Here is a 24,900-nt window from a genome sequence, read left to right as displayed (position 1 = left end):
AATGTGAAGGCCCAGGTTTTGTTTCTGACTCTCACTGTGATTGTTGTCAACAATCTTGTTTGTTTCATTCAATCTGAAGGTCACTCAGTATCTCATCGACGGCTGCAATTTTCTCTGTAGTTGAAGTGCTCTAAATTGCATCCTGATCAGCTACGCTACCTGAATTAGTTCTCTTATTAACACCTGGTTTGCTACTCAGTGGTCTCCTGATTGTTTGTTTGTTTTGTTTAAGGGCGCAAAAACAACTGGGGTCATACACATGCAAGTCAAAAGTACAGAACACAAAGACGGAGAGGAGTATAAAAAAAAAAAAGATACATCAATCCCAACTGATGTAAGAGAAGACAGCTACAAACAGGGACGCGGAGAAACAGCTACAAAAGACACCACACCGAAATGGAGGTCCAGAATTAAAAATTACATGGCCTTCGTCATATTGCTACAACAGGTACAAAGTAAAAACTGGTCAACAGCCCTCGTGTCATTTGCTAAAACGGCCAATAACTCAGATGGCAAACCAAAGCAGGAATGTAAACGGTTAAAAAATGAGCATTCCGTCAGGAAGTGGCGGAAAGTTAAAACTTGGGCGCAATGTGCACAAGGGGGGGGGGGGGGGGGGGGGGGGGGCAGGAGCGCCACTTAACAAATGACAATGGGTAAAGAGGCAGTGCCCAATGTGCAACCTAGTTAAAGTGACCTCCTCCCAGCGGGAGGGCCAAGAGGAGGTCGTCCAAGCCGCTGGGAGAGGCTTAATAATGTGGAGCTTACTCCCATAAAGGGAAGACCAATGGTGATGCCAAAGTGATACCACCTTCTGACAGACGGCAACAAAGAGATCATTGGAGGGAATATAGTAATTAGTGGGCTGAGGTACAAGGACTGCAGCCTTGGCAGCAGTGTCAGCAGCCGCGTTTCCTGGCAGCCCGACATGACCAGGAACCCACAAAACATCACACTGGCTCCAACAGGAGTGAGCAAGTGACAGTTTTCCTGGACCTGTTGCACTAATGGATGGCTGGTGTACAACACACTTAGACTTTGAAGGGTGCTGAGAGTGTCTGAGCAGAGGAAACAATTGAATAGTCTGTGTCTCTGCATGTACTCCGTGGCCACATACAGAGCGTAGAGCTCGACTGTAAATACTGAGCAGTGTGCCAGAAGCCGATATCGAAAAATGTTGGCGCCAATGACGAAGGCACACCAGACACCACAGTCAGTCCGAGAGCCATCAGTGTATGCAAAGTTACTATTGTGAAGTTCCATGCGAAGGTCGTGAAACCGAAGATGATAGAGCGAGCCCGGAGTAGTGTCCTTAAGAAGCGAATGACAGCCAAGGTTAACATATGCCACTTCATGAAACCAAGGTGGTGAAGGGTTCACACCCACTGGGAAAGCTGCAGGTAGTGTGAAGTTAAGCCGCTGGCGAAGTGCCGAAAGTAGACTCCAGGAGGTAACAGAGAAGAGGGACACACACCCTACTGCTGCTCAAAGGAATCATCGAAGAAAGAGGCATAGGATGGGTGGCCATGAATGGCAGACAGGCAGCATGCATACCTGTTGAGGGGAAAGTCACGGTGATAGGGTAGTGGTAGTTCAGCAGCTTCAGCATACAGACTCTCAATCAGGCTAGTGAAAAAGACACCAGTGGCCAAACAGATGCCATGATGGTGGATAGTGTTGAGACGGCATAATAGGGACGCACATGCAGATCCTTAAACAAAGCACCCATGGAATGGACAAGGGACTGGTACAAATGGAGGAGAGTGGTTCAATCAACACCCCAGGAAGTACCACTGAGGACACGTAGGACACTGATAGACCAAGTACAGCGGGCTGCCAGGTTAAGAGACATGGGAGGACCAAGAGTGTCGTCTACCGAGCATGAGCCCCAGGAATTTCATAGTTTCAATGAACAGAAGAGCAATAGACTCAAGATGTAAGGATGGTACAAGAAACCAATTGCACCACCGGAAATTCATACAGATGGTTTTATCAGTGGAAAAACAAAAGCCATTGTTGACGCTCCAAGAGTAAAGACGATCAAGACATCACTGAAGATGCTGCTCAGTGAAACAGGTCTGTGGAGAACTCCAATAGATGGCAAAATCGTCAACAAAAGGGGAGCCGGAGATGCACGGCAGGAGACAGATGACAGCAAAGAGGACAAAGCTCAGGACGGAACCCTGAGGCACACCGGTTTCCTGGATGAAGGTGTCGAACAAGGCAGAACCCACATGCACACTGAAAAGTCAGCTTTTAAAAATTTCTGAAGGAAACGGGGCAAGCAGCCATGGAAGACCCACATGAAAAGTGTACGGAGGATATCAGTTCTCCAACAGGTGTCGTAGGCCTTCTCCAAATCGAAAAACACGGCCACAATCTGGGATTTCCACAGAAAACCATTCATGACATGGGTGGACAGAGTGACGAGATGGTCAACTGCAGAACGACACACTTGAAATCCACACTGTGCAGTCATTAGTAAATTGCAAGACTCAAGCCACCACACCAGCCAGGCATGAATCATAAGTTCCATCACCTTCCAAACATAGCTGGTGAGATAGATGAGGCAGTAGCAAGAAAGAAGGTTTCTGTCCTTTTCAGGCTTAGGTATGGGTATGACAGCAACTTCATGCCAACATACGGGAAACGTGTCCACTGCCCAGATGCGGTTGTACGTATTAACAGAAAGTGCTTGCCCGAAAGAGAAAGATGTTGCAACATCTGAATGTGGAAAGCATCTGGCCCTGGGGTGGAGGATTGCTATGGATTGAGAGCACGATTTAGCTCCCTCATAGTAAAGGCGGCATTGTAGCACTCACAATTCTGAGAAGAGAAGGGTATCACCTGAGACTACTCTGCATGTTTCTGCTGGAAGAAGGCAGGGTGATAGTGGGAAGAGCTCGAAATTTCCACAAAATAGCGGTCCAAGCTGTTGGAGATAGTAATAGGATCCACGATGACATCATCTACTACTGTCAGACCAGAAATTGACAAATAGATCACGGTCCTGGACAGCTGTTGGAGGTTGGCCCACACAACAGCGGGAGGGGTGGAACTGTTAAAAGAACTAGTGAACGAAATCCAGCTAGGTTTTTTGCTATCCCGAAGAACGCGACGACACTTTGCACACGTCTGTTTATAATGAATGCAGTTTTCCATCGTAGGATGACAGTTAAATATGCAGAGCACCTGCCTCCATGCCTGATTTGCATTGTGGCATGCCTCAGTCTACCAAGAGCCTGGGACACGGCACACTAAAGAGGAAGTGCGAGGAATGGAACACACTGCAGCAGTAAGGATAATGTTTGTGAGATATTCCACCTGGCCATCACAACTGGGGAAATATTGTTCTTCGAATGTTGCCAGGGAGGAGTAAAGCTGCCAGTCAGCCTTAGTAAGCTGTCATTTGGGTGTGTATGCAGGTGGGGTAGGAGTCAGAAAACGGACAGCACATAGGAAATGGTCGCTTGAGTAGGTGTCAGGAAGAACGGACCACTCAAGACGATGGGCAAACTGGGCAGTGCAGAAGAATAGGTCCAAAAGTGAATAGATGTGCGAGGAGTCGGAACAGAAAGTGGGTGCTCCAGTATTAAGGCAGAAGAGGTTAAGTTGGTTAAAAAGGTCAGCCAAGAGGGCACCTCTCTGACAGGTCCTGGGAGAACCCCAAAGGGGATGATGCACATTAAAGTCACCGAGTAGCAAAAATGGAGGAGGTAGCTGCCCAATAAGCTGAGAGAAGTCTGCCCTGGTGACACTGAATGACGGAGGGACATAAATGGCACAGAAGGAAAAAGTCAGGTGCGGGAGGAAAAGGTGAACTGCAACACCTTGAAGATCGGTAGTCACGGAGGTAGGGTGATTATGAATGTCATCCCATATGACCAGCATGATGCCCCCATGAGAAAGAATGCCGACCTCAGGGGGAAGGCCAAATTAACTGGGAATAAATGTGAAAGCTCAAAGCATTCATGAGGACACAATTTTGTTTTCTGAAGGCAGAATACAAGGGACTTTGTGATGCTAAAAGCAGTCGTAAATCCTCTTTGTGGGACCAAAGGCTGCAAATGTTTCATTGGAGGAGAGTCATGATGGGGAAGAAATGAAAGGATAATACCTCGGCGGCTGCCGAGTGGCAGCCTGCAAAAACTTGCTGCTACAGGGCACAAAAGCAGGATCCTCCTCCACGAGGTCCACAGAAGCATTGGCTGGCTTGGGCTGTGTCTGTGGAGTCCAACACAGAAAAACAGTTGATGGTGCACACCAGCGACACGGAGGCCGGACAGGCTAAGGTATCACATGGCAACACTGTCAAAGAGGATCTTGCCTTTGTTGAACTACTTCAAGCCTTTCCATTTAGCAGAAGAAGACTCAGATGTTGGTTGGCTCGAGGGACGTAGGAAGTCTTCACGGGAGTACTACTCCCCTTTTCAGCCTACTGGTTGTGTAGCTGGTGGCTTCGCCCTTGAGGTGAAAGTTTGATGGCTTGTTGCTCAGCTGGACAAGGGGATGGTGATGCTACCTCGACACTGGGCAATTTCACAACTTTAGAGCTGAATTTGAGGTTGCATGCTTGGGTGGCCATGTTCTTCATGGAGCGAGAGGTAGTAAGAACAGAACTATAAGTGCCAGATGAGAGAATGTGGTGTTTGCAACTAGCCAGTAACTTGCGAGTGACTGGGTAAGGCACTTTTTCCTTTACCCAGATCTCCTGGACAACCCGCTCATCAAGATGCAAGGGACAATCCTGAGAGGAGGTGGCATGGCCACCATTCCAGTTGATACAGTGGGGAGGAGGAGGCGGTAAATCGCCCTTGTGCGCATCCCTACCACAGGTTACACATTCGGGTGGGTGCTGACAAGACATACTTGTGTGGTTGAAACGATGACACTTGTAGCAGTGCATCGGGTTTGGAATATAAGGTCAGACTGTGATAATTTCATAGCCGGCTTTGATCTTGGAGGGAAGCACTACTCTATCAAAAGTAAGGTACTAAGGAGGAATCTTTCTCATCACCCGACGGACGCAATGACACCGTAATCAGAAAGGTATGATTGGATTTCGGCCTCGGTGAGACCTTCAAGCAGCCTAGTGTAAACAACACCACAGGAAGAATTCAGAGTTCTATGGGCCTCGACACGAAGAGGATAGCTGTGGAGAAGTGATGGGATACGCAGTTGTTGTGCTTGAGAATCAGAAATAGTCTCCAAAAGCAAAGTGCCATTCCATAAACGAGAGCAGGATTTCACAGGGCTGGAAATTGCATCAACACCTTTCTGAATAATAAACAGATTTACCATTGCAAAGGATTGACTGTCTTCAGTACATGCAACCATGAGGAACCGTGGCGCAGCTGGAAGGGTCTTAGAATCGTTAGCCTCATTCAGTTTACATTTCGTAGATGCTGATTGTGAAGATGATTGGCTCAATGTGAGAAAATTCCCCATGATTGCCAGTGTCTCCAATCATGCACTCCTGCCAACTGAGGGCTCCCTTCACAAGGGGGCACACCCACCTTAGGTGATTGTTCACACCTTAGGTCACACTTCGCCGAACACCTGACAGAGGGACCAACTGGCAATTTGGGAAGGTAGCAGCTCTGGCAATCATCCACCCCTGGGTCTGGCCTGTACCGGGGGTATATGCAAACCCTATCTTTCAGCCCAGGGCTCGGAATTACATGTTACCCAGTCACCTGTTACGCATCAGACGCATGGGCCGGCCGTCAGTAGTGTACAGGGAGGAAGAAAAAAAAAAGAGGAACCTCAAACGCCGAAGCAGAGGAACAAGAGGAGAAGGAAAACAAAGAAAGCAAAATGGAATGAAAAACAGTGGTGAGACTGTTCTTATGTCAGCGACGGACAATGTAGAACATTCCGATTAACCATTAACACCCCAAGGGTGGAGAAAAGGGATAGCAAGAGGATAGACATGCAGTACGGAAGGGAAAAGATCCTGCTAAGGCTGGGGCGCAGGGTAGCCACGCACAAACCCACCAAAGAGTGGCGAGCCCCCTGGGGGTGGTGTCTTGTTTCTTATCATCTCTGATATTACAGTTATGCTATTTGGACTAACGGTGGCTGCTGCCAGCAAAGCCCATGTAATTTACCCCAGTGTCTGAGTTACAGAGCAAGTATGGAACCCTACAGGGTAGAAAGCTGGACATCCACATCTCAAACAATATACAGAGGTGAGATGATGGGAGCTTCCATCAACTAATAATGCCATGCGACAGCCAACCCCTAATTTAACAGTGAAGCTCTGAGATGTTATGGTACAAGCTGAGAGTTTGAATCAGGATATCATACAGATTTCACTATTGAGAACACCTGCAAAACAGCTTTTTGTAAGATACACCACAATGGAGCACTGCCGACATGTTCCACAACAGTGTCGACTGAGTCACCAGCAGTTGCCAGTGACAGCTGGGCAGCTGGCAACACTTGATGTGGAGCTAAAGGCATTGTGTTGCTCTCTCAGCTCAGCTGACAAAGCATGACAGACCGATTAACAAGAGCACTAGCTTGCAATAAGCAATGTGCGAGGGTGACGATACCTCCAAGCTAGTGGTGACCAGTTTCACTTCAAAACAGTTATCACTTCAAATGTGTTATTTGCACTTAATATCTCTTTCAAATACCATGCACCAAAACAAATGTCACTTATGGCACTTGTGAGAGTAAATAGGCAACTGTTAACTTCAACTTTTAGTACGCAAAAACCTCATCTCAGCATGGAGCTGATATCAAGACAATCTTGGCTATGTTTGCCAAAGCTAAACTGCCTCTACTTCATGAACTTAACTTTCACTAAAATTCAAAATTATCTCATACAGAACAAAATCTCTACTTTATCGTAAATAGGTAATAAATTGTAGTAAGGTGCTGGAAGTGCACTGTGTGTGTGTGGGAGGGGGGGGGGGGCGCAGGGGGGAGGGAGGGGGCGCACGAATATGTGAGTGTGCACACATGTGTCACAGAATGGTAAAAAGATGTTGTGAAACCACAATGACAAGCTTCAGGTGTGGATAAATAGAACACTCTCTCAGGTAAAAACTAATACCAGAACCACCACTCAGACAAACAGCAGAAGCAAGTAGTGGCCAATCTTCAGTGTTTGCAGCCAACTGGAGTGGGTCCTCCCATCTGTAGATCTGACCATGAATCACACAGATGTAGCCAATACAAATATGACAAAACAGATGTTCCCTTTGGGAAGAGTGAAGGAAAACTTGCTTTACAATAGGGGAATCTTCCATTGCTTGTAGATTGTTTGTAGCGGTATAGGTGTCTTTCGGAGCAAGAAATATGTCAAGATCTGAGTGGAAGAAACATCAAGCTCAACAGAGGCAGGTGGAAGTCAGAGCAAAGAGATTCTACGTGAAGCTTCCTGGCAGATTAAAACTGTGTGCCAGACCAAGACTTAAACTTGGGACCTTTGCCTTTCGCGGGCAAGTGCTCAATCAACTGAGTTTTCCAAGCATGACTCACGACCCATCCTCACAGCTTCAATTCTGCCAGTACCTCATCTCCTACCTTCCAAAGCTGTGAAGACGGGTCATGAGTTGTTCTTGGGTAGCTCAGTTGGTAGAACACTTACTGTGAAAGGTAAAGGTCTCAAGTTCGATTCTCAGTCCAGCATACAGTTTTAATCTACCAGGAAGTTTCATATCAGCGCACACTCTGATGGAGAGTGAAAATTTCATTCTGCATTCCATATGAACTGCTGCTGCAGCAGCAAACCTGGGTTGTCTTTCTAGGCAAAGAATGCCACTGCTGGGGAAAAGGATATGGTGATTCAGGTGTTCAGGACAATTGCAAACATGTATTGCTTAATTCAGTAACAACTTGTAGTGCCTTATATGTAGAGGAGGAATCCCAGGAGTCTGTCTAAAAGGCCAACTGGAAGTCTGACCCCGGAATGGTGCACAGGGTGTAACACACATTTTGCCAATCGAATACTAGAAGTCATGGGTGAGAGCCCACAGCTGAAGTTTCATTATGGCAGCTTGTAGTTGGTGTTCAGCAACAGTCGTGACTGAACAACTGCAGTAAATACAAAAGTCAGTGTATAGGAACAGTGAGACCATAAGCCCCATAGCCTCTGTGTGGGGCTCCTTTCTCTTGTGTATGAAGGATGCTAGAATTGAATGTGAAACAACTGAAAAAAATGGAAAATCGTGAATAAAACTCAGATGGTGAGTTCTGAAACGCCATTCACACAGTGAAGTAAACATGTGGTAAGTCCAAGAGATGTCACAAGCCTTCTAACGTTAAAGAAGATAGCAATGAGATGTTGATGATGGGAAAAATCCACCCTAATCACAGATTTCAGGTGAACTGAAAAGGTCAGTTGTTGATGACTATCACGAAATTAACACTAGGAGTTGGACAAAAGAACCTTCGGCTCAAGAAACCAACACAGCTGTCAGTTCACTATTCATTTGACCAATTTCCATAGAATAATTGTGAGGCTGATAAGTCCAAAGCGCTCCATCTCATATGAGGTTTTACCCAGTTTCAAGAGAGGGACAATCATGATTTACTGGGCTGGGAACTCACCCTCACTCCAGAAACGATAAGAGATCACAAGAACATGATGTCAGTAAACCACAGATAGGTGTTGCAATATTTTATTGTAGATTCTATTAGGTCCTGGGACCATGTCATGGCCGAGGATAGGATTGCTAAGGAGTTTCCATTCAGTGAAAGGAACATTATATGGTTCCAGATGTAGTGTAGTGTAATCCTTGATCCATCTTTCATGCAGCTGGAGGGTGGAGGAGTAGTTGACAAACACAGATTATTGAATGAAGTTTCCACCAAGAGTTCCAATACAACAGGAAGGTCAGTATGAAAACTGCCCATCTAAAAGGATAACAGGAACACTGGTTGCTAGCTGGTAGCCATATATACAACACAGCTTGGCCCACACCTGGAAAAAAGAAGCATGGACACCTATGATAGTGACATCTTATTTCCGTACAGAGTGTTTTCTAGAGTTTTACTGCATTGTGTGCCCAAGGACAGGGCCCTTTAAACCAATAAGGTTTCCCAATGACAGATGATAATTATGTCGGTGGGGAGTGTCAGCCAATGATGTACGATTGCCTAGGAAATTTTCCGTGTCCAGCATCAGACTGGTTTCTGATGAGGCTTTCCTGAGAAAAGGGACATTGTTATGTCTGCTGCTGTTAGTCTAGTGGTAGTTGTATCCCGTAGTACATCATCAACATTCCCTTGTGGAGTAGCACTGAATGGTTTGGTAGAGGAAGGTAACACTCTGCTTGGGTGTGCTATTTGCGTGAGACAATTTTCCAACAGGAATTCAGGGCCCTGATACAGATATAGTGGGAAGAGAGAGCATATTGCCACACTCATGAGGTTGGTTGGTTGATTGATTGATTCAGGCAAAGCAATCAAACAGCGAGGTCATTGCTCACATTGGATTAGGGAAGAATGGGCGAAGGAAGTCAGATGTGCCCTTTCAAAGGAACCATCCCGGCATTTGCCTGAAGAGATTTAGGGATTACATGGAAAACCTAAATCAGGATGGCTAGACATGGGTTTGAACCGCATTCCTCCCAAATGCGAGTCCAGTGTTCTAACCACTGCGCCACCTCGCTCAGAACTCTCATGAGCAGACGTATTCACACAGCCGTCAGGGCCCAACACTGGCAGAAATGTAGATGTGATCACCCTCAGTATAACTAGGACTTAGTCATCGTATTTGCACAGTTTACTGTCATTTCAGTTGGGTGTAAGCATTCACAGTTTTTCCTCATTTCAAAACATGAAACACAGTCAACAGTTTTTACTCTGGTGTCTTCATTCCTTCTCCGAAACAAGACAATTAAAAGACTGAGGGGAATATTGTCCTCGGCGGTTGATATATATTGAGAATTGGTTGCACAAAGTATCATCATGCACCATCTGTCCACAGTTTCCACAGATGGAGGACATTTGTGCAGTGTGACAACTTTTGCCCAAAATACAAACATTTAAAATAGCATGTGGGGAAGAAGGTATGGCTTTTCATTGCAACATTAAACCATTAACTTTACCTTTTCTGGTAATATGTCCCCTTTGACAACCAAAATATATGTACAAGTGAGTATACTGTTATCTTTTGGTGCCCGTTGTCTATGGTAGATACAACGGAGACACAGCTGTTCCAAGTTTGTACACAGTTCTTCATATGTCTGCAAGGCGCAGTCACAATGAACAACAAGCTCCTGGGCTATATTGAGGCTCTTCTCATGAGTGATGATGATGATGGGAATCTTACCACATTTCTCACAGAACTGTCACTGAGTATGGTTACAATATTTATCAGGACGGAGCTGCTTCACATTTTGTTAATAGATATTCCTTCCCCAGAATTTCATTCAATATGGAAAGAAAAAAATGATCTTGTGGTCCAAAAAATATATCTTCAGTTTGAGCACAGTCCAGATACTGAGAGGAGCTTTCTCTAAATTCTTTTTGAATCTGCTATCCTCGTATAACAAGACCAGAGAAGGAAAAGATTTGGGATCATACACTATGTGATCAAAGTATCCAGACACCTGGCTGAAAATGACTTACAAGTTTGGGGGGCCCTCCATTGGTAATGCCGTAATTCAATATGGTGTTGATCCATCCTTATCCTTGATGACATCTTCCACTCTTGCAGGCATCTGTTCAGTCAGGTGCTGGAAGGTTTCTTGGGGAATGGCAGCCCATTCTTCATGGACTGCTGCACTGAGGAGAGGTATCGATGTCAGTTGGTGAGGACTGGCACGAAGCCAGCGTTCCAAAACATCCCAAAGGTGTTCTATAGGATTCAGGTCCGGATTCTGTACAGGCCAGTCCATTACAGGGATGTTGTTGTGTAACCACTCCACCACAGGCCATGCATTATGAACAGGTGCTCGAACATATTGAAAGATGTAATTGCCATACCCAAATTCCTCTTCAACAGTGGGAAGCAAGAAGGTGCTCAAAACACCAATGTACACCGGTGCTGTGATAGTGCCACACAAAACAAGCCCCCTCCATGAAAAACACAACCACACCATAATACCACCACCTACGAATTTTACTGTTGGCACTACACACTCTGGCAGATGACATTCACCGGGCAATCGCCATACCCACACCCTGACATTGGATCACCACATTGTGTACTGTGATTTGTCACTCCACACAACATTTTTCCACTGTTCAATCATCCAATGTTTACGCTCCTTACACCAAGTGATGAGCCATTTGGCATTTACTGGCATGATGTGTGGCTTATGAGCAGCCACTCGACCATGAAGTAAAGTTTTCTCACTTCCCCCCTAACTGTGATACTACTTGCAGTAGATCCTGACGTAGTCCGGAATTCCTATGTGATGGTCTGGATAGATGTCTGCCTACTGCGCATTATGACCCTCTTCAACTGTCGGCAGTCTCTCTCAGTCAACAGGGGAGGTCACCTTTATGCTTTTGTGCTGTACGGTCCCTTCACGTTTCCACATCACTATCACATGGGAAACAGTGGACCTCGGGATGTTTAGGAGTGTGGAAATCTTGCATACAGATGCATGACAAAAGTGACACCCAATCACCTGACCATGTTCGAAGTCCATGAGTTCCGCGGAGCACCCCATTCTGCTCTCTCATGATATCTAATGACTACTGAGGTCACTGCCTGGCAGTACGTGGCAGCACAATGCACCTAATAAAAAAAACATGTTTTTGGGTGTGTCTGGTTACTTATGATCACATAGTGTATCTTTCTACATTGAAACAATATATTCTCTCCAGTGAGACTGCTGGGGTCTTGCAGCCATCAGCATGAGAAAATTTGATCTTCCTCACTGTGAATCATCTGTTACTCTGCCACCTGCTCTGACCAGTGGCTCTCCCCGTAGGAGCCACCCCACTATAGCAATGGCTGTCCTGCACAGTAACTGTTGCCCAGAATCCCAATGCCCCAGAAACTGACAAGTACATCCTCCTTAGCACACACAGGGAGTTTTCAACTCTGTCACAAACAGAGCATTCCTTGCACTGTCAGGCGACAAAGACTGTGCAGCTCCTAGGAAACTTCACACAATGGACTGGCTGCCTTGTTAGGTTTCAGGGACCTAACTCTATCCACATACACAAAAGGTGATTATGAGTCAATTACTCAGTGGGAGGTATATCCACCACTCTCGGCAACCTTCCACGCATAGCAGACACAATTTTAAAATTTTGAAAGAATGGTGGCCAAATCCTGAAGCAGGAGCAAAATGTGAGTTAATCAAAATTAATGAGGGAAAAAGGTCTGCAAAATCAAAGCAGCCCAACCACAACCAGTTGCATAAAAATGCCAGGTTGTCAACAAGGAATTCGTTCTACATACTACGTCAGAGAAAAGTAATAGTGTGCCGAAATATAGCACAGATAAGGAAGGAGTATTGCAATGGTTAGGAAGCCCATGTTTGTGTTGTATTTATTCTCAAAAAAGTTGGGCCCAGTGAGATGAATATAAATCAGTTACAAATAATTAATTTTCTTGCGTTTCAAATAGTGAAACTGTTTCACTTTTCCTTTTGGTTGATACACTACTTAGTGACATGTCACACAGGGTGTAGAATCAATATGATATGTTTTGAAATGCATTTTCTTTTACTATTTATGAGTCATTAGCTAATAAATTAAATAAAGCCAACTACTTTACATTGCTATTGAAGTAACCAATATGCAGCCATCTATGAACTGACTATTAAACCATGAAACTTTAACAGATCAGGGGATGACACATCTACTCTAAAACAAAAATCTAAGTGTCTACTAAAATACAGCCTTCAAGCTCTGAAGAAGATCCTAATAGTTTAGCATATAGTCACTTCTTTTTTTTCTACTTTTTGTGTGTTTCCCCATGACTAAGCACTTCATCTTATCACTGACCCATCCCTTGAATGCATGCTAATTTTCCACCTACAATTACCCATTATTATACTTGTTACAGTGACAAAAAAATCGTGCTGTTATCTTTATCTCTACAATACTAGAAAGTCCAAGATGGAATACAAAATACAAACAATGGAAAATGTGACGATAACCACTCATAGTACACCTACGGCACTGAGCAACACACAGACACACAAACAACAGTTTTATAATTTATTCATTCATCCAGAGAGCTTTCAATAAATCTCCTTCTTCATTCCGACCAAAAAAAACTAAAAAGCAGGGTGGTCCAAAAGTCACTACCCATAACAACCTAATTGATAACAAAACAAAAAATTGGAATTCGGAAGTAACTGAACACTTTAATGAAGTCTAAAATTGAACACTTTACTACAGCTACAGGATTATTTATAACATTCCTTCTCAAAGTGTTTTTCATCACTATTGATAAATTACATCAGGTGACTTATTACTACAATATCAGTGAGTCACTGTCGGAATTGGCCAACTCATGAAAATACCTGGGTGCAACACATTGTAGGGATATGAAATGCAATTGCTTACATTATTATTATTATTATTATTATTATTTGCATACAGAACAGTGTTGAATGACATGGGGAGTAGGTAATTGAAAGATTGTGATTGCGTAACTTGCCAGAAGCTGCTGTCGTCTAACAGTAGTGGCGGGACACCGGCTTCCGCCAGGAGGCTGTCAACAGGGCTTGTACAGAAGGACCCCGTTGCCAAGTGCATGCCAGTGTGGTGAACAGGGTCCAGCAGGCTCAGTACAGATGGTGCTGCCGACCCATAGGCGACACGTCCATAGTCCAAGCGGGAAAAAATCAGCGCTCTGTAAAATCTCAGAAGAACTACCGGGGGGGGGGGGCCAAAAACAACCGGAACTTCTTTCTAGAAAGCATATACTTTATTGTTTTCAAATACAACCTTAATCTCCTTCGAAGTACTCTCCATTAGCATTAATACACTTGTCCAAATGTTCATTCCAGTGATCGAAGCACCTTTTAAATTGATACCTGCTAGCACTTTCATGACATTGCATTTTACGTCTTCCACATCCGCAAAACGCTTCCCTCTCAAGTCTCTTTTCATCCTCGGGAATAGGAAGAAGTCCGAGGGTGCTAAATCCAGCGAAAATGGCGCTTGGGTCAAGGTAGTTGTGTTTGTTGAGGCCAAAAACTGGCAAACGCTCAGAGCCGTGTGTGCAGGAGCATTGTTGTGATGCAGGAACCACACACCAGAATCCCACAAAGCCGGACGTTTTCACGCCAAACTTCTGCGAAGCTGTTTCATAACCTCCAAATAGAATTGTTGGTTTACTGTCCGGTTTTCAGGGACAAATTCAGAGTGTATGATCCCTTTGATGTCAAAAAAACAGATCAACATCGTTTTCACATTCGATTTCACTTGTCGAGCTTGTTTTGCTCGAGGTGAGCCAGGTGACTTCCATTGTGATGACTGTTTACTTTCTGGATCATACCCATAGCACCATGACTCATCACCTGTAATGATTTTGTTGAAAAAATGTGGATCATCTTTGAACGCGTCCTTCATTTTGAAACAGGCTTGAACACGATGATCCCTTTGATCTCCGGTACGAAGCTTCAGCACGAATCGATGGTCAAGATGCGCTGAATTGAGCTCCAGGACAACCAGACAAGTTCTCAAGTTGGTCGATTGTCCTGCGTCGATCTTCACTGATAAGATCACGGTTTTTGTCGATGTTGTCTTCGCTTTGAGCAGTTGAAGGTCGACCGGAACGGTGCTGATCTTCAACCACAATTTCTCCCTTTTTAAACCGAGAAAACCATTCGTACACTTGCGTTTTACTAAGAGCATGGTCTTTGTAGGCTGTCTGAATCATCGCAACAGTTTCTGCTGCGTTCTTGCCGAGCAAGAAACAAAACTTCACTGCAGCACGTTGTTCGCAAGAACTAGCCATTTCCTAGTGCCACATCTGCACTGTACACACACTCAAAGAACTGCCAAAGAAACCACACTTCTCACTGTTGGGTGACGCTGCGTGGCAGAATGACTCAGCAGAGCTCCTACTACAACCCTCTGGCGGCGCAACCTGCTACTACAAGTACACGATGTGCAGCGTTACAATTCCGGTTACTTTTGGGTCCCCCCTCTTATGTGGTCCGTACCCCATGAGGAGTGACTAAGAAAACAGAGAGCATTCAGCTTCTTCATGCAAGAAGCTTTGAGCCAGCAGACATGCGGCAGCAAAATTAGCTTCTGGTCAAATAAAATACTTAAGAATTGAAGAGTGTTAATGATTTCAAGTAACTGGACACCAAGATAAATTTCTGGGTGTAGGTGAACAGTCTGGAGTAGAAAAAAATGCATGACTCATGATTCTGCATGGGAAAATTGACAGTCGCATTTCAGCAACCACTCATTGACTCTCCAGACAGCCCCCTAAAGCTGGCACTCAGCAGTGCACAATGATGCAGAGGAATAGTACAGGCAAAGATCATCCATGTACAGTGGCAGAGAGACTGTGGGGGCCACTGAATTTATGATACATTGATGATAACAAAGAGCATTACACTCAGAACTGATCCCTGAGCGACTCCAGTTCCTTTATATATTGGCTGCTGACAGTTGAACCTATCTGGAGCCGAAAATGTCAGAGATACGGAATTCTGGATAAAAATGGGTAAACTGCCCCAGAAACCCCACTTATGCAGTGTAGCTAGTATGTGATGTCACCAGGTGGTATCATATGCCTTTTGCAGGTCAAAAAACACAGCAAACAGATGTTGGCAGTGCAGAAAAGCATTGCGCACTGCAGATTCCAGATGAACTCAATGATCTGTGGTGGACTGGAAAGCCCGAAAGCCACTTTGGAATCATGATATATGCCCTCCAGCTACAAGGCGCCAACAAGACGATGGTTGACTATACGTTGAAGTAGCTTACACAGTCCATTTGTCAGAGACATTGGCTAGTAGTTAAAATATGTAGGTCCTTTCCCAGTTTCAGGACAGGAATAATAAAACTTCCTGCAGTTAAGAGGAAATTCTCCTTCCAGTCAAATATGATGATAAAACCCAAGGATATGTTTCCTGCTGTAGGCATGAAGATGTTTCAGCATTTGGTTGTGGATTTTGTCAGCTCCAGGGCACACATCTCAACACTCTGCCAAAGCACTGTGCAACTCCCATTCATACACTTCAGTGATGTGTACTGCAAAACATTTGGCAAGTACCACGGGATCAGTGCAGATGTTACCACTGACACGGGACCAGTGCAGATGTTACCACTGACAAGGTGATGGGGTGGGTGATTGCATAGGTGACACATACTGCTCCCAACACTCCTGCTTCATTTTCTTTATTAAAAACTATGCTTTCACCTGGAGTCCCTTGAATCCTATTAATTTATCCATAGAGGGTTTGCGCTTGTACCACTGAAGTGCCAGGTTGGCACTTGTGCCAATGAAGTGCCCTGCGGCATTCCCTTATAGCTATATCTTCAGACCACCATGGCACTGGTGGTCATCAGAATGAGCCAGAGGAGTAGGGTATCTTAGCTGCAGTAGTACCACTTTGTTGATATCCGTCACATGACTGGCTGCAAAAAAGTGGCTGTAGAACAGATAGCCTGCCAGTCAGCTTTCTGAAGCAGCCAATGTGGAGCACGTTCCAGATGTCTGTGAGTGGAGAGAGAGAAAATGAAAGGAAAATGGTCGCTGTCACACATATTATGGTGGACACACCACTCAATCAGGGGTAAGATACTCAGGCTGCAAGCTGTGAGTTAAATAGTTGACTATTTTCCGTGGGCTGCACTGAAATGTATTGTACTTCCAGCATTGAGTAGGCAGTTGTCCAGGTCTGAAAGGAGGTACCCAGCCTCTGAGAGATGTAGTATCACCGCCCTACAGAGTATTATGAGCATTAAAATCACCCAGAAACAGGAAGGGAAAGGTAGCTGTTCCACTCACTCTAACAGTTCGTGATAATGGAAATGTCCATCTGGGGATAAATAGACATTACAGATTTCATCCGAACTGACAGACATTAATGACCACAGCCTCTAGCTCTGTGGTAAGGGGCACCTACTCACAGAAAATATCAGGGCATATGAGGGTACAAGCGCCACTCAATGTTTTCTCAACTTTAAGCGATTGGTACAGTAGGATTTTTAGTTTTTCAGAGCAGGAAGATGTGTTGCTGTAAACAGTGTTTCCTGAAGTACTATGCAAATTACAGAGTAAGTAGCCAGTAAATGGCGGAGTTTGGTCAGATGGTGATAGCAGCCATTATAGTTCCATTGACAGAGCACTGGAGTCAGGTCTGAGAAAGTGGTGAATGGAAAAGGTGGGTGTGAATACTTTGCTACAAGGCTGCAGTTCACCTGGTTGTGTAATATCTTGTCAAGATGCACGTTTGACCTTCGCAGGGGTGGGGAGCGGAACATCTGAAATCTCAGAAAGCAGTTTATCTTTCTGCTTGTCCTTCTTATCCATGTGAGACTTCAATTTCTAGGAGTGAAGAGGACCATACTTTTCACTGGCCCACAGTCAGTGGCTGCTAGTCCTTGTCTCAAGAGAGGGGACCTTGACAGATGTCCTTGCCCTGACTAGGCATCTCTGGCCACACCGATAGTGTGTCAACCACCAGTATTGCAGGGGTATGGGGTGTGAGATCAGACATTCCCTCCCCCAACTGTGGGGCAGGCCCTGGAATGTGACCAGGGCCAGGAGGTGTCGTGCAAGACCTCGTCATTACGTGAGGTACAGACTGTGACACAACAGTCACAAAATTTGATACCTTATCAGTCAGGTAAAGTCTTTCAAACTTATTCTTTGCATCTTGACAAGACAGGTGGTCATGGGTTTTATTCTCCTGAATTTGCTTCTCCCTCTTAAATAATGAGCATTGTGGTGAACAAGGAGGCTGCAGTTGACACACTGAGGGGGTTGGTCACAACGGCTGCCCTCATGGGATGCCCGTCTATATGCCCGGAGGATAGCCTCATTAGAACAGTGGGATGGCATGTGTCCTAACCTCTGGCATCTGAAACATCTCTTCGGAGGAGGAAAATAAGACGTGACATCACACCTATAAACCATGACCTTAACTTTCTCTGGCAAAATGTTGCCATCAAAAGCCAGGCTGATAGCTCCAGAGTCCATTAGTATTTTAGGTCCCTTGTGGATGCAGCGAACAAAATGGACTCCACACTGCGCCAGATCAGTATGCAGCTCTTCATCAGTTTGTAGCATTAGGTCCCGATGGAAGATAACATCTTGAATTCTACTGAGATTGTTTTGAGGAAAAATTGTGACTGGTATATCTCCTATCTTTACACAGATCTGAAATGCCCGCGATTGTTTGGTCAGCACAGATCCATTTATCATCTTTTCTATTGCTGCAACCTCCCCAAAGCGATCTTCAATATTCTCAATGAAAAACAGTGGCTTTGTTGTAGAGCAAAGGATCCACCATAAGTTCAGGAATAAACCAAGAACTCAGCAAACTGTCGACTTCCATCTCTCCTTATCTGGCTCTCGTCTTGAGGCACGGTTAAAGATGGAAATGCCATATGATTATAAACTTCTGCAGCAAAATCACTGTTCCTGACTGTTGAGGCAGCTGTGTTGACACAGCCAATGTTAAGATTCATTGCAAATCATCCGCCCTGATGTGACTCACTCCCATCAGAGGCTCACCTGTGGATGCCATCCCGCCAAGGCAAAGGTCACCTGGCACAGTAGACATAGCCCAGTTTGTCAATACCCCAAAGTTGATAGGCACCTACTCCTTGGCCGACATGGGGAGGTTACAGCTCAGGTGTCAGCAGTCAAATCCCTGCATAGTCACGGGGCTACCACTGAGTGGGTACATAACACCCCCACCAAGACAGACTGGCTCCTGTGCTGGATTTTGGGTGCAGAGTAGATCCACTTGATTGGTGGGTGCAAAAGAAAACACCACACTGTGGAGAGTTAATGCACCTCTAAGGTATTGTTTCCAAATGGCCCAGTCTTCTGTAAAATTTGGAAAGGGGATGTCAAACCCAAAATGGGGACCAGAATTTAAAAAGTAAAAAAAGGTGAGGGAAAAGCATTAAAAAAGCAAAAAGAGGGAAAACCTTCAGAAGTCCAAAGAATAATCAAAATATCAAGGTAAGAATGTGACCAAATAAAAAGACTCCTATTAGTCGCCTCTTACGACAGTCAAGGAAAGGCTGTGGGTCTATTCTAGACCTCGACACCACAAGTGAAAAGGTAGCTTACAAATCATTGGTGTAACCAGTGAGAAGGGCAGTGTGAGTGCTCACAGGTTTGTTTGATCCATGGGGAGTCTCACAGAGATAATGAAGAAACTGAACTGGCGGACTCTTTCAGATAGACGTAAACTATCCCGAGAAAGTCTACTAACAAAGTTCCAAGAACTGTCTTTGAATGATAACTCTAGGAATATACCACATGCCTCTAAGGATCATGAGGATAAGATTGGAATAATTACAGCAGGCACAGAGCTATTCAAGCTATCATTCTCCTTGCACTCCGTATATGAATGGAGTGGGAAGAAAACCCAGCATGTAGTACAATGGGACATACCCTCTGCAATGCACACTACCGTGGTTTGCAGAGTATAGCTGTAGGTGTAGAATGCTTAGGCGTACTTTTATATAAAGTTGTTTATTAAATTCAGTATCTTCAAAAGCTTCTTTCAAGTCCTTCACTTTGATTTTGTAGTGTACACTTTATCTTTAACATAACCCCAAAAGTAGAAATCCATTGGTGATCTAGGCAGCACTTCTATTGGCCTTGCTGCTCAATAACTTTCCCACCAAACACCTTGTCAACACAGTTTTGCAATAACTATTGCATAACACGGTGGGGCACCATCACGTTGAAATTGAAGTGAATTGAAGTTACTGTAGTTTATTTGTAGTCCTGGAATGACATAGGTTGCCAACACTTCCAGATAGTTCTTCAGTTACTGTTCCATCAAACAACCACATCCTAATTAGCCCAGGACAAGAGATACCATCCCTAATGTAACACCACATGGATTCAACTGGCTCTCAAAAACAATTCTATGGTTCTCTTTATACCAATAGGTAAAGCTGTATCTATTGAAATGGCCTGATAATTTGAAAGTTGTCTCATCACTCCAAATTATCTTAGAAAATGACTCATTATCATCTTCTCTGAATTCATTTAATATCGTTTCACAAAACTGATGCTTAGAAATAGGACTGTATTCCAATATCCCATGTTTGAACAAGTTATGTAGTTTGAATTTGACAATAATATTGAAAAGGATAGCTGCTACTCACCATTTAGTGGAGATGGGCATAACAAAATAGACTGTCAAACAAGTAAGCTTTTGACCAAAGAGGCATTATACACACACACACACACACACACACACACACACACACACACACACAAAACCACGGTCTCTGGCAGCAGAGGCCAGAAAGTTTAATATTTGAATCTGACATTCTGTAAAATTCTCTACGCAAAAGTTGATAAATAACCTACTTCTTATGGCTCTGGATAAGCACTTTTAGAACTTTAAGCTTAGTTTCATCACTTATTAACAGCCTACCTGACCCGTAGCAATCGGCTGCATTTGCACGTTGCTCAAAATGTTTCCATAAATTGTAGGCACCCTTCCTTCCAGATGGAATAGTGTCGAATTATTATTCCACTCATTTATTATTACATTGTAAGCACCATGCTATCACATTTTTAAAGCAAAAACTCTGTCTTCATTAGAAATCATCAGAACAGGTTAGAATCAACAATGTCAGGAATGTCTGGTTTAATAAGAGTACTATCTGGTGTCTGTATCTATAATTATCAGTAACAAACAAGACTAACTAAATGTTTTCAATGTGTTACAATGGGTAGTCACTTTTGGCCCACCCTGCATTATTGCACTTTGTTAATATAAAGACTATACCTACTCTAAAAATAAAAATACAATATTGATCTCTTCTGATATGTTTTAACAATTTCCAGTATTCTTATAACTCATTAGTACAAACCTTTGGCAGACGAACGGATGGCATGTTTGCAAAAATATTGCCAGAATGCTGCACTATAGGCACATATATTTCAAAAATCTGCTGCAATTTCTCTGCAAATTTACTTCCATCTGGGCCAGCAGATGAATGTATGGTCTCAAAATCATTATGATAAAATCGAAGAAGATCAAGTAGTACTTTAGATCTGTATTTAAGTATCCATTCATCAATGTTCTGGTCCGTGCCCACTGTCTGTTAAAAATAATTTGAAATATGAAATACACAATAAATTATGGGCTAGCAGAATTTCTTCAAAATTATTACACAAATATATTAAAATTCAATTAACTTCTCGAAGATTTTTTCTTGCGAAGGGAAATGTATCAGTTATTGTGTTGCTTATGAAGGAAAGTACAGACTGTTAATATGCAAAATAAATGTCTTCCAGAATTAGTACAATTTTATTCAATCATCAGTTAATTATGTATAATGTGATCATTGTGGACAGTAGTCAAGTCATTCAAGTAGCTTTTTCCAAGCCATATTGAGACAGACATTAGAACTCCCATACTGAACAATCAGGTTTCTGCCGGTCATTCGCATCTTTCTTGCATGATATTTCAACTGTGTGACTTGTAGTCTTCTTCAGGTGCTGTCTGATACTGATTCCAGAATGGAACGAGTCCGGTATTTATGCCTATGTCGTGCTAGGTGCTGTGCCTGTGTCTCGCACCGTGACAGGTGCCGTGTCAGGCGCTCAGTTTGTGGTACATGTCAACCAAAAGATGCGACTGTAGTGTTTTCTTCTAATTGTGGCTGTTCTGAACACTGTGCGTGTACTTTATGGTTATTGTCCATTGTCGTCATCATTTAAACCCTCCTGTGATCTTGGACAGTTACTGTGGCGTGCTGTGTCAGGCACTCCATCTGACCTAAGACTATAGACTTAATACCTAAAGATGTTGTACCAAATCTCAAACGGCAATTTGAACACCACTGGCCTGAAAGTAACACTACAGGCACTGCTTGTGGGCACGAGCTTTGAACAAAATGCCTTTAGGTTAGCATCTCACTTTTGTAGATCAGAAATGGAGAAAGGAGGAGTTGCCACATTCATTAGGAACTGTCATAAATTTAAGAACATAGACATTCATAAATTTTGCCTAGAAGAGCATATGGAAGCATGTGCAACAGAATTAGAATTTCACAAAAAATCCTTGATAATATTAAGTGTATATTGAGCACCTGCAGGTAACTTTAGTCTGTTTGTAAACCACCTTGAAGCTGTACTGGCCCATTTAACAACCAAAAACAAAGAAATAGTGGTTGCTGGTGATTTCAATGTAGATTTCCTTAAATACTCTCCCAATAAGAACTTATCTGTGTTAGTAACACTATCATTCAACTTAATTCCCACTGTAAAGTTCCCCACTAGGGTAGCCACTTGCTCACAAACAGCCATTGATAATATCTTTATAGAAAAGTCCAGTGAACAAAATTATATAACAAAACCAATAGTCAATGGCCTCTCAGACCATGACATGCAGTTCCTTCTGTTAAATGTTAATACTGAACAGGATATAAAATCTGTTAAATCTGAGCTCAAGAGGGTAATCAATAAGCCAAAAATTGATTATTTTAGGACACTCTTCAGAGACATTCACTGGACTGATGTTTACAGTGCTCATGGCATGAATGAAAAATATAACACTTTTGCTAATAAAGTGCTTACCTTATTCGAACACTGTTTCCCCCCAAAACTTACCAAGGTTAGAGCAAAGTCTACAAAAAAAGCCATGGATTACTCGAGGAATAGGGGTATCTTGTAAAACAAAAAGAAAACTGTATCTGTCAATCCGAAACAGTTCCGATGTTGATGCTATAGCACATTACAAGAAATACTGCAAAATATTAAAGACTGTAATACGGATGTCAAAGAAAATATATTACAAGAAAAAGATAGTCATATCAGATAACAAAATAAAGACCATATGGGATATAGTGAAGGAGGAGACCGGTAGAACCAGACATGAAGAGGAACAAATAGCATTAAGAGTAAATGATACATTGGAGACAGATGTGTATAGTGTTGCAGAACTTTTTAATAAACATTTTATAACTGTCACCAAAAAGATGGGGTTGTCAGGTTCGGTAGATGCTGCTATGGAATACCTCAGACCAGAAATTTCAAGCAACTTCCATAGTATGAATTTGACCCTCACTACCCCCAACAGAAATAATGTCCATCATAAAATCTTTAAAATCAAAAACATCTAGTGGGTATGATGAAATATCAACAAAGTTAATTAAAGAATGTGATTCTGAGCTAAGTAACATATTAAGCTATCTGTGTAACCAGTCATTTATCAGTGGAATATTTCCTGAATGGCTGAAATACGCTGAAGTTAAGAAGGGAGATAAAGAAATAGCATCAATTTTCCATCCAATTTTACTGTTGCCAGCATTCTCAAAAATTTTCGAAAAAGTAACGTACAGTCGGCTTTATAACCATCTTATCTCAAATAACATACTGTCAAAGTCACAGTTTGGATTTCTAAAAGGTTCTGATATTGAGAAGGCTATCTACACTTACAGTGAAAATGTGCTTAATTCATTAGACAAAAAATTGCAGGCAACTGGTATATTTTGTGATCTGCCAAAGGCATTTGACTGTGTAAATCACAATATCCTTTTAAGTAAATTAGAGTATTATAGTGTAACAGGAAATGCTGCAAAATTGTTCAAACTTTATATCTCTGGCAGGAAACAAAGGGTGTTATTAGGAAAGAGACATGTATCAAGCTATCAGGCATCATCCAACTGGGAACTAATTACATGTGGGGTCCCACAAGGTTCCATTTTGGGGTCCTTACTTTTTCTTGCGTATATCAATGACCTTTCATCAGTAACATTACCAGATGCCAAGTTCATTTTGTTTGCCGATGATACAAACATTGCAATAAATAGCAAATCAAGCGTAGTCTTAGAAAGATCAGCTAATAAAATATTTGTGGACATTAATCACTGGTTCCTAGCCAATTCTTTGTCACTAAACTTTGAAAAAACACATTACATGCAGTTCAGAACTTGTAAGGGCTGTCCCATGAGTATATGTCTAACATACGATGACAAGAAGATAGAAGAAGTGGACAGTGTTAAATTCTTGGGATTACAGCTTGATAATAAATTCAACTGGGAGGAGCACACCACAGAACTGCTGAAGCATCTTAACAAATCTCTGTTTGCAATGCGAATTTTGTCAGACATAGGGGATATAATAATGAAAAAGTTGGCATCCTATGCTTACTTTCATTCCATAATATCATATGGGATTATTTTTTGGGGTAATTCATCAAGCCAAGCTAAAGTTTTCCAGGCACAAAAACGTGCAGTAAGAGTTATATGTGGTGTGAACTCAAGAACATCCTGCAGAAGACTGTTTAGGGAACTAGGGATACTAACTACTGCTCCCAATATATTTATTCCTTAATGAAATTTGTCATTAAAAATATATCACTTTTTCAAACCAATAGCTCAATTCATGGAATCAATACTAGAAATAAGAATAATCTTCACAAGGATTTAAAGTCACTTAGTCTTGTACAAAAAGGTGTGCATTATTCAGGAACACACATTTTCAATAACTTGCCAGCAGCCATAAAAAGCTTAACAACCAATGAAATTCAGTTTAAGAGAAGCCTAAAGGATTTATTGGTGGCCAACTCCTTCTACTCCATTGGTGAATTTCTCAGTAAAACCAACTGATTTGTGTAAAATATATATATATATATATCCCACGTGGAATGTTTCCCTCTATTATATATATATATATATATATATATATATATATATATATATATATATATATATATATATATATAAAAATAGAGGGAAACATTCCACGTGAGAAAAATTATATATATAAAAAAAGATGAGGTGACTTACCGAACG

General features: G+C 42.8%; 1 protein-coding gene across 1 annotated transcript in view; it reads right to left on the bottom strand.

Moving 5' to 3' along the window:
* LOC126477701 (uncharacterized) overlaps positions 1-24,900 on the bottom strand; it is an 81,273-nt gene that overhangs the window by 46,525 nt on the left and 9,848 nt on the right. Inside the window, exon 3 of the mRNA XM_050103639.1 lies at positions 20,971-21,201. Coding sequence (XP_049959596.1) covers positions 20,971-21,201 — 231 coding nt within the window. The remainder of the gene's footprint in view (positions 1-20,970; positions 21,202-24,900) is intronic.

The sequence above is a fragment of the Schistocerca serialis genome, chromosome 1 (assembly GCF_023864345.2).
Source record: "Schistocerca serialis cubense isolate TAMUIC-IGC-003099 chromosome 1, iqSchSeri2.2, whole genome shotgun sequence".
Taxonomy (NCBI): domain Eukaryota; kingdom Metazoa; phylum Arthropoda; class Insecta; order Orthoptera; family Acrididae; genus Schistocerca; species Schistocerca serialis.
This window is presented reverse-complemented; position numbering and strand designations above follow the sequence as displayed.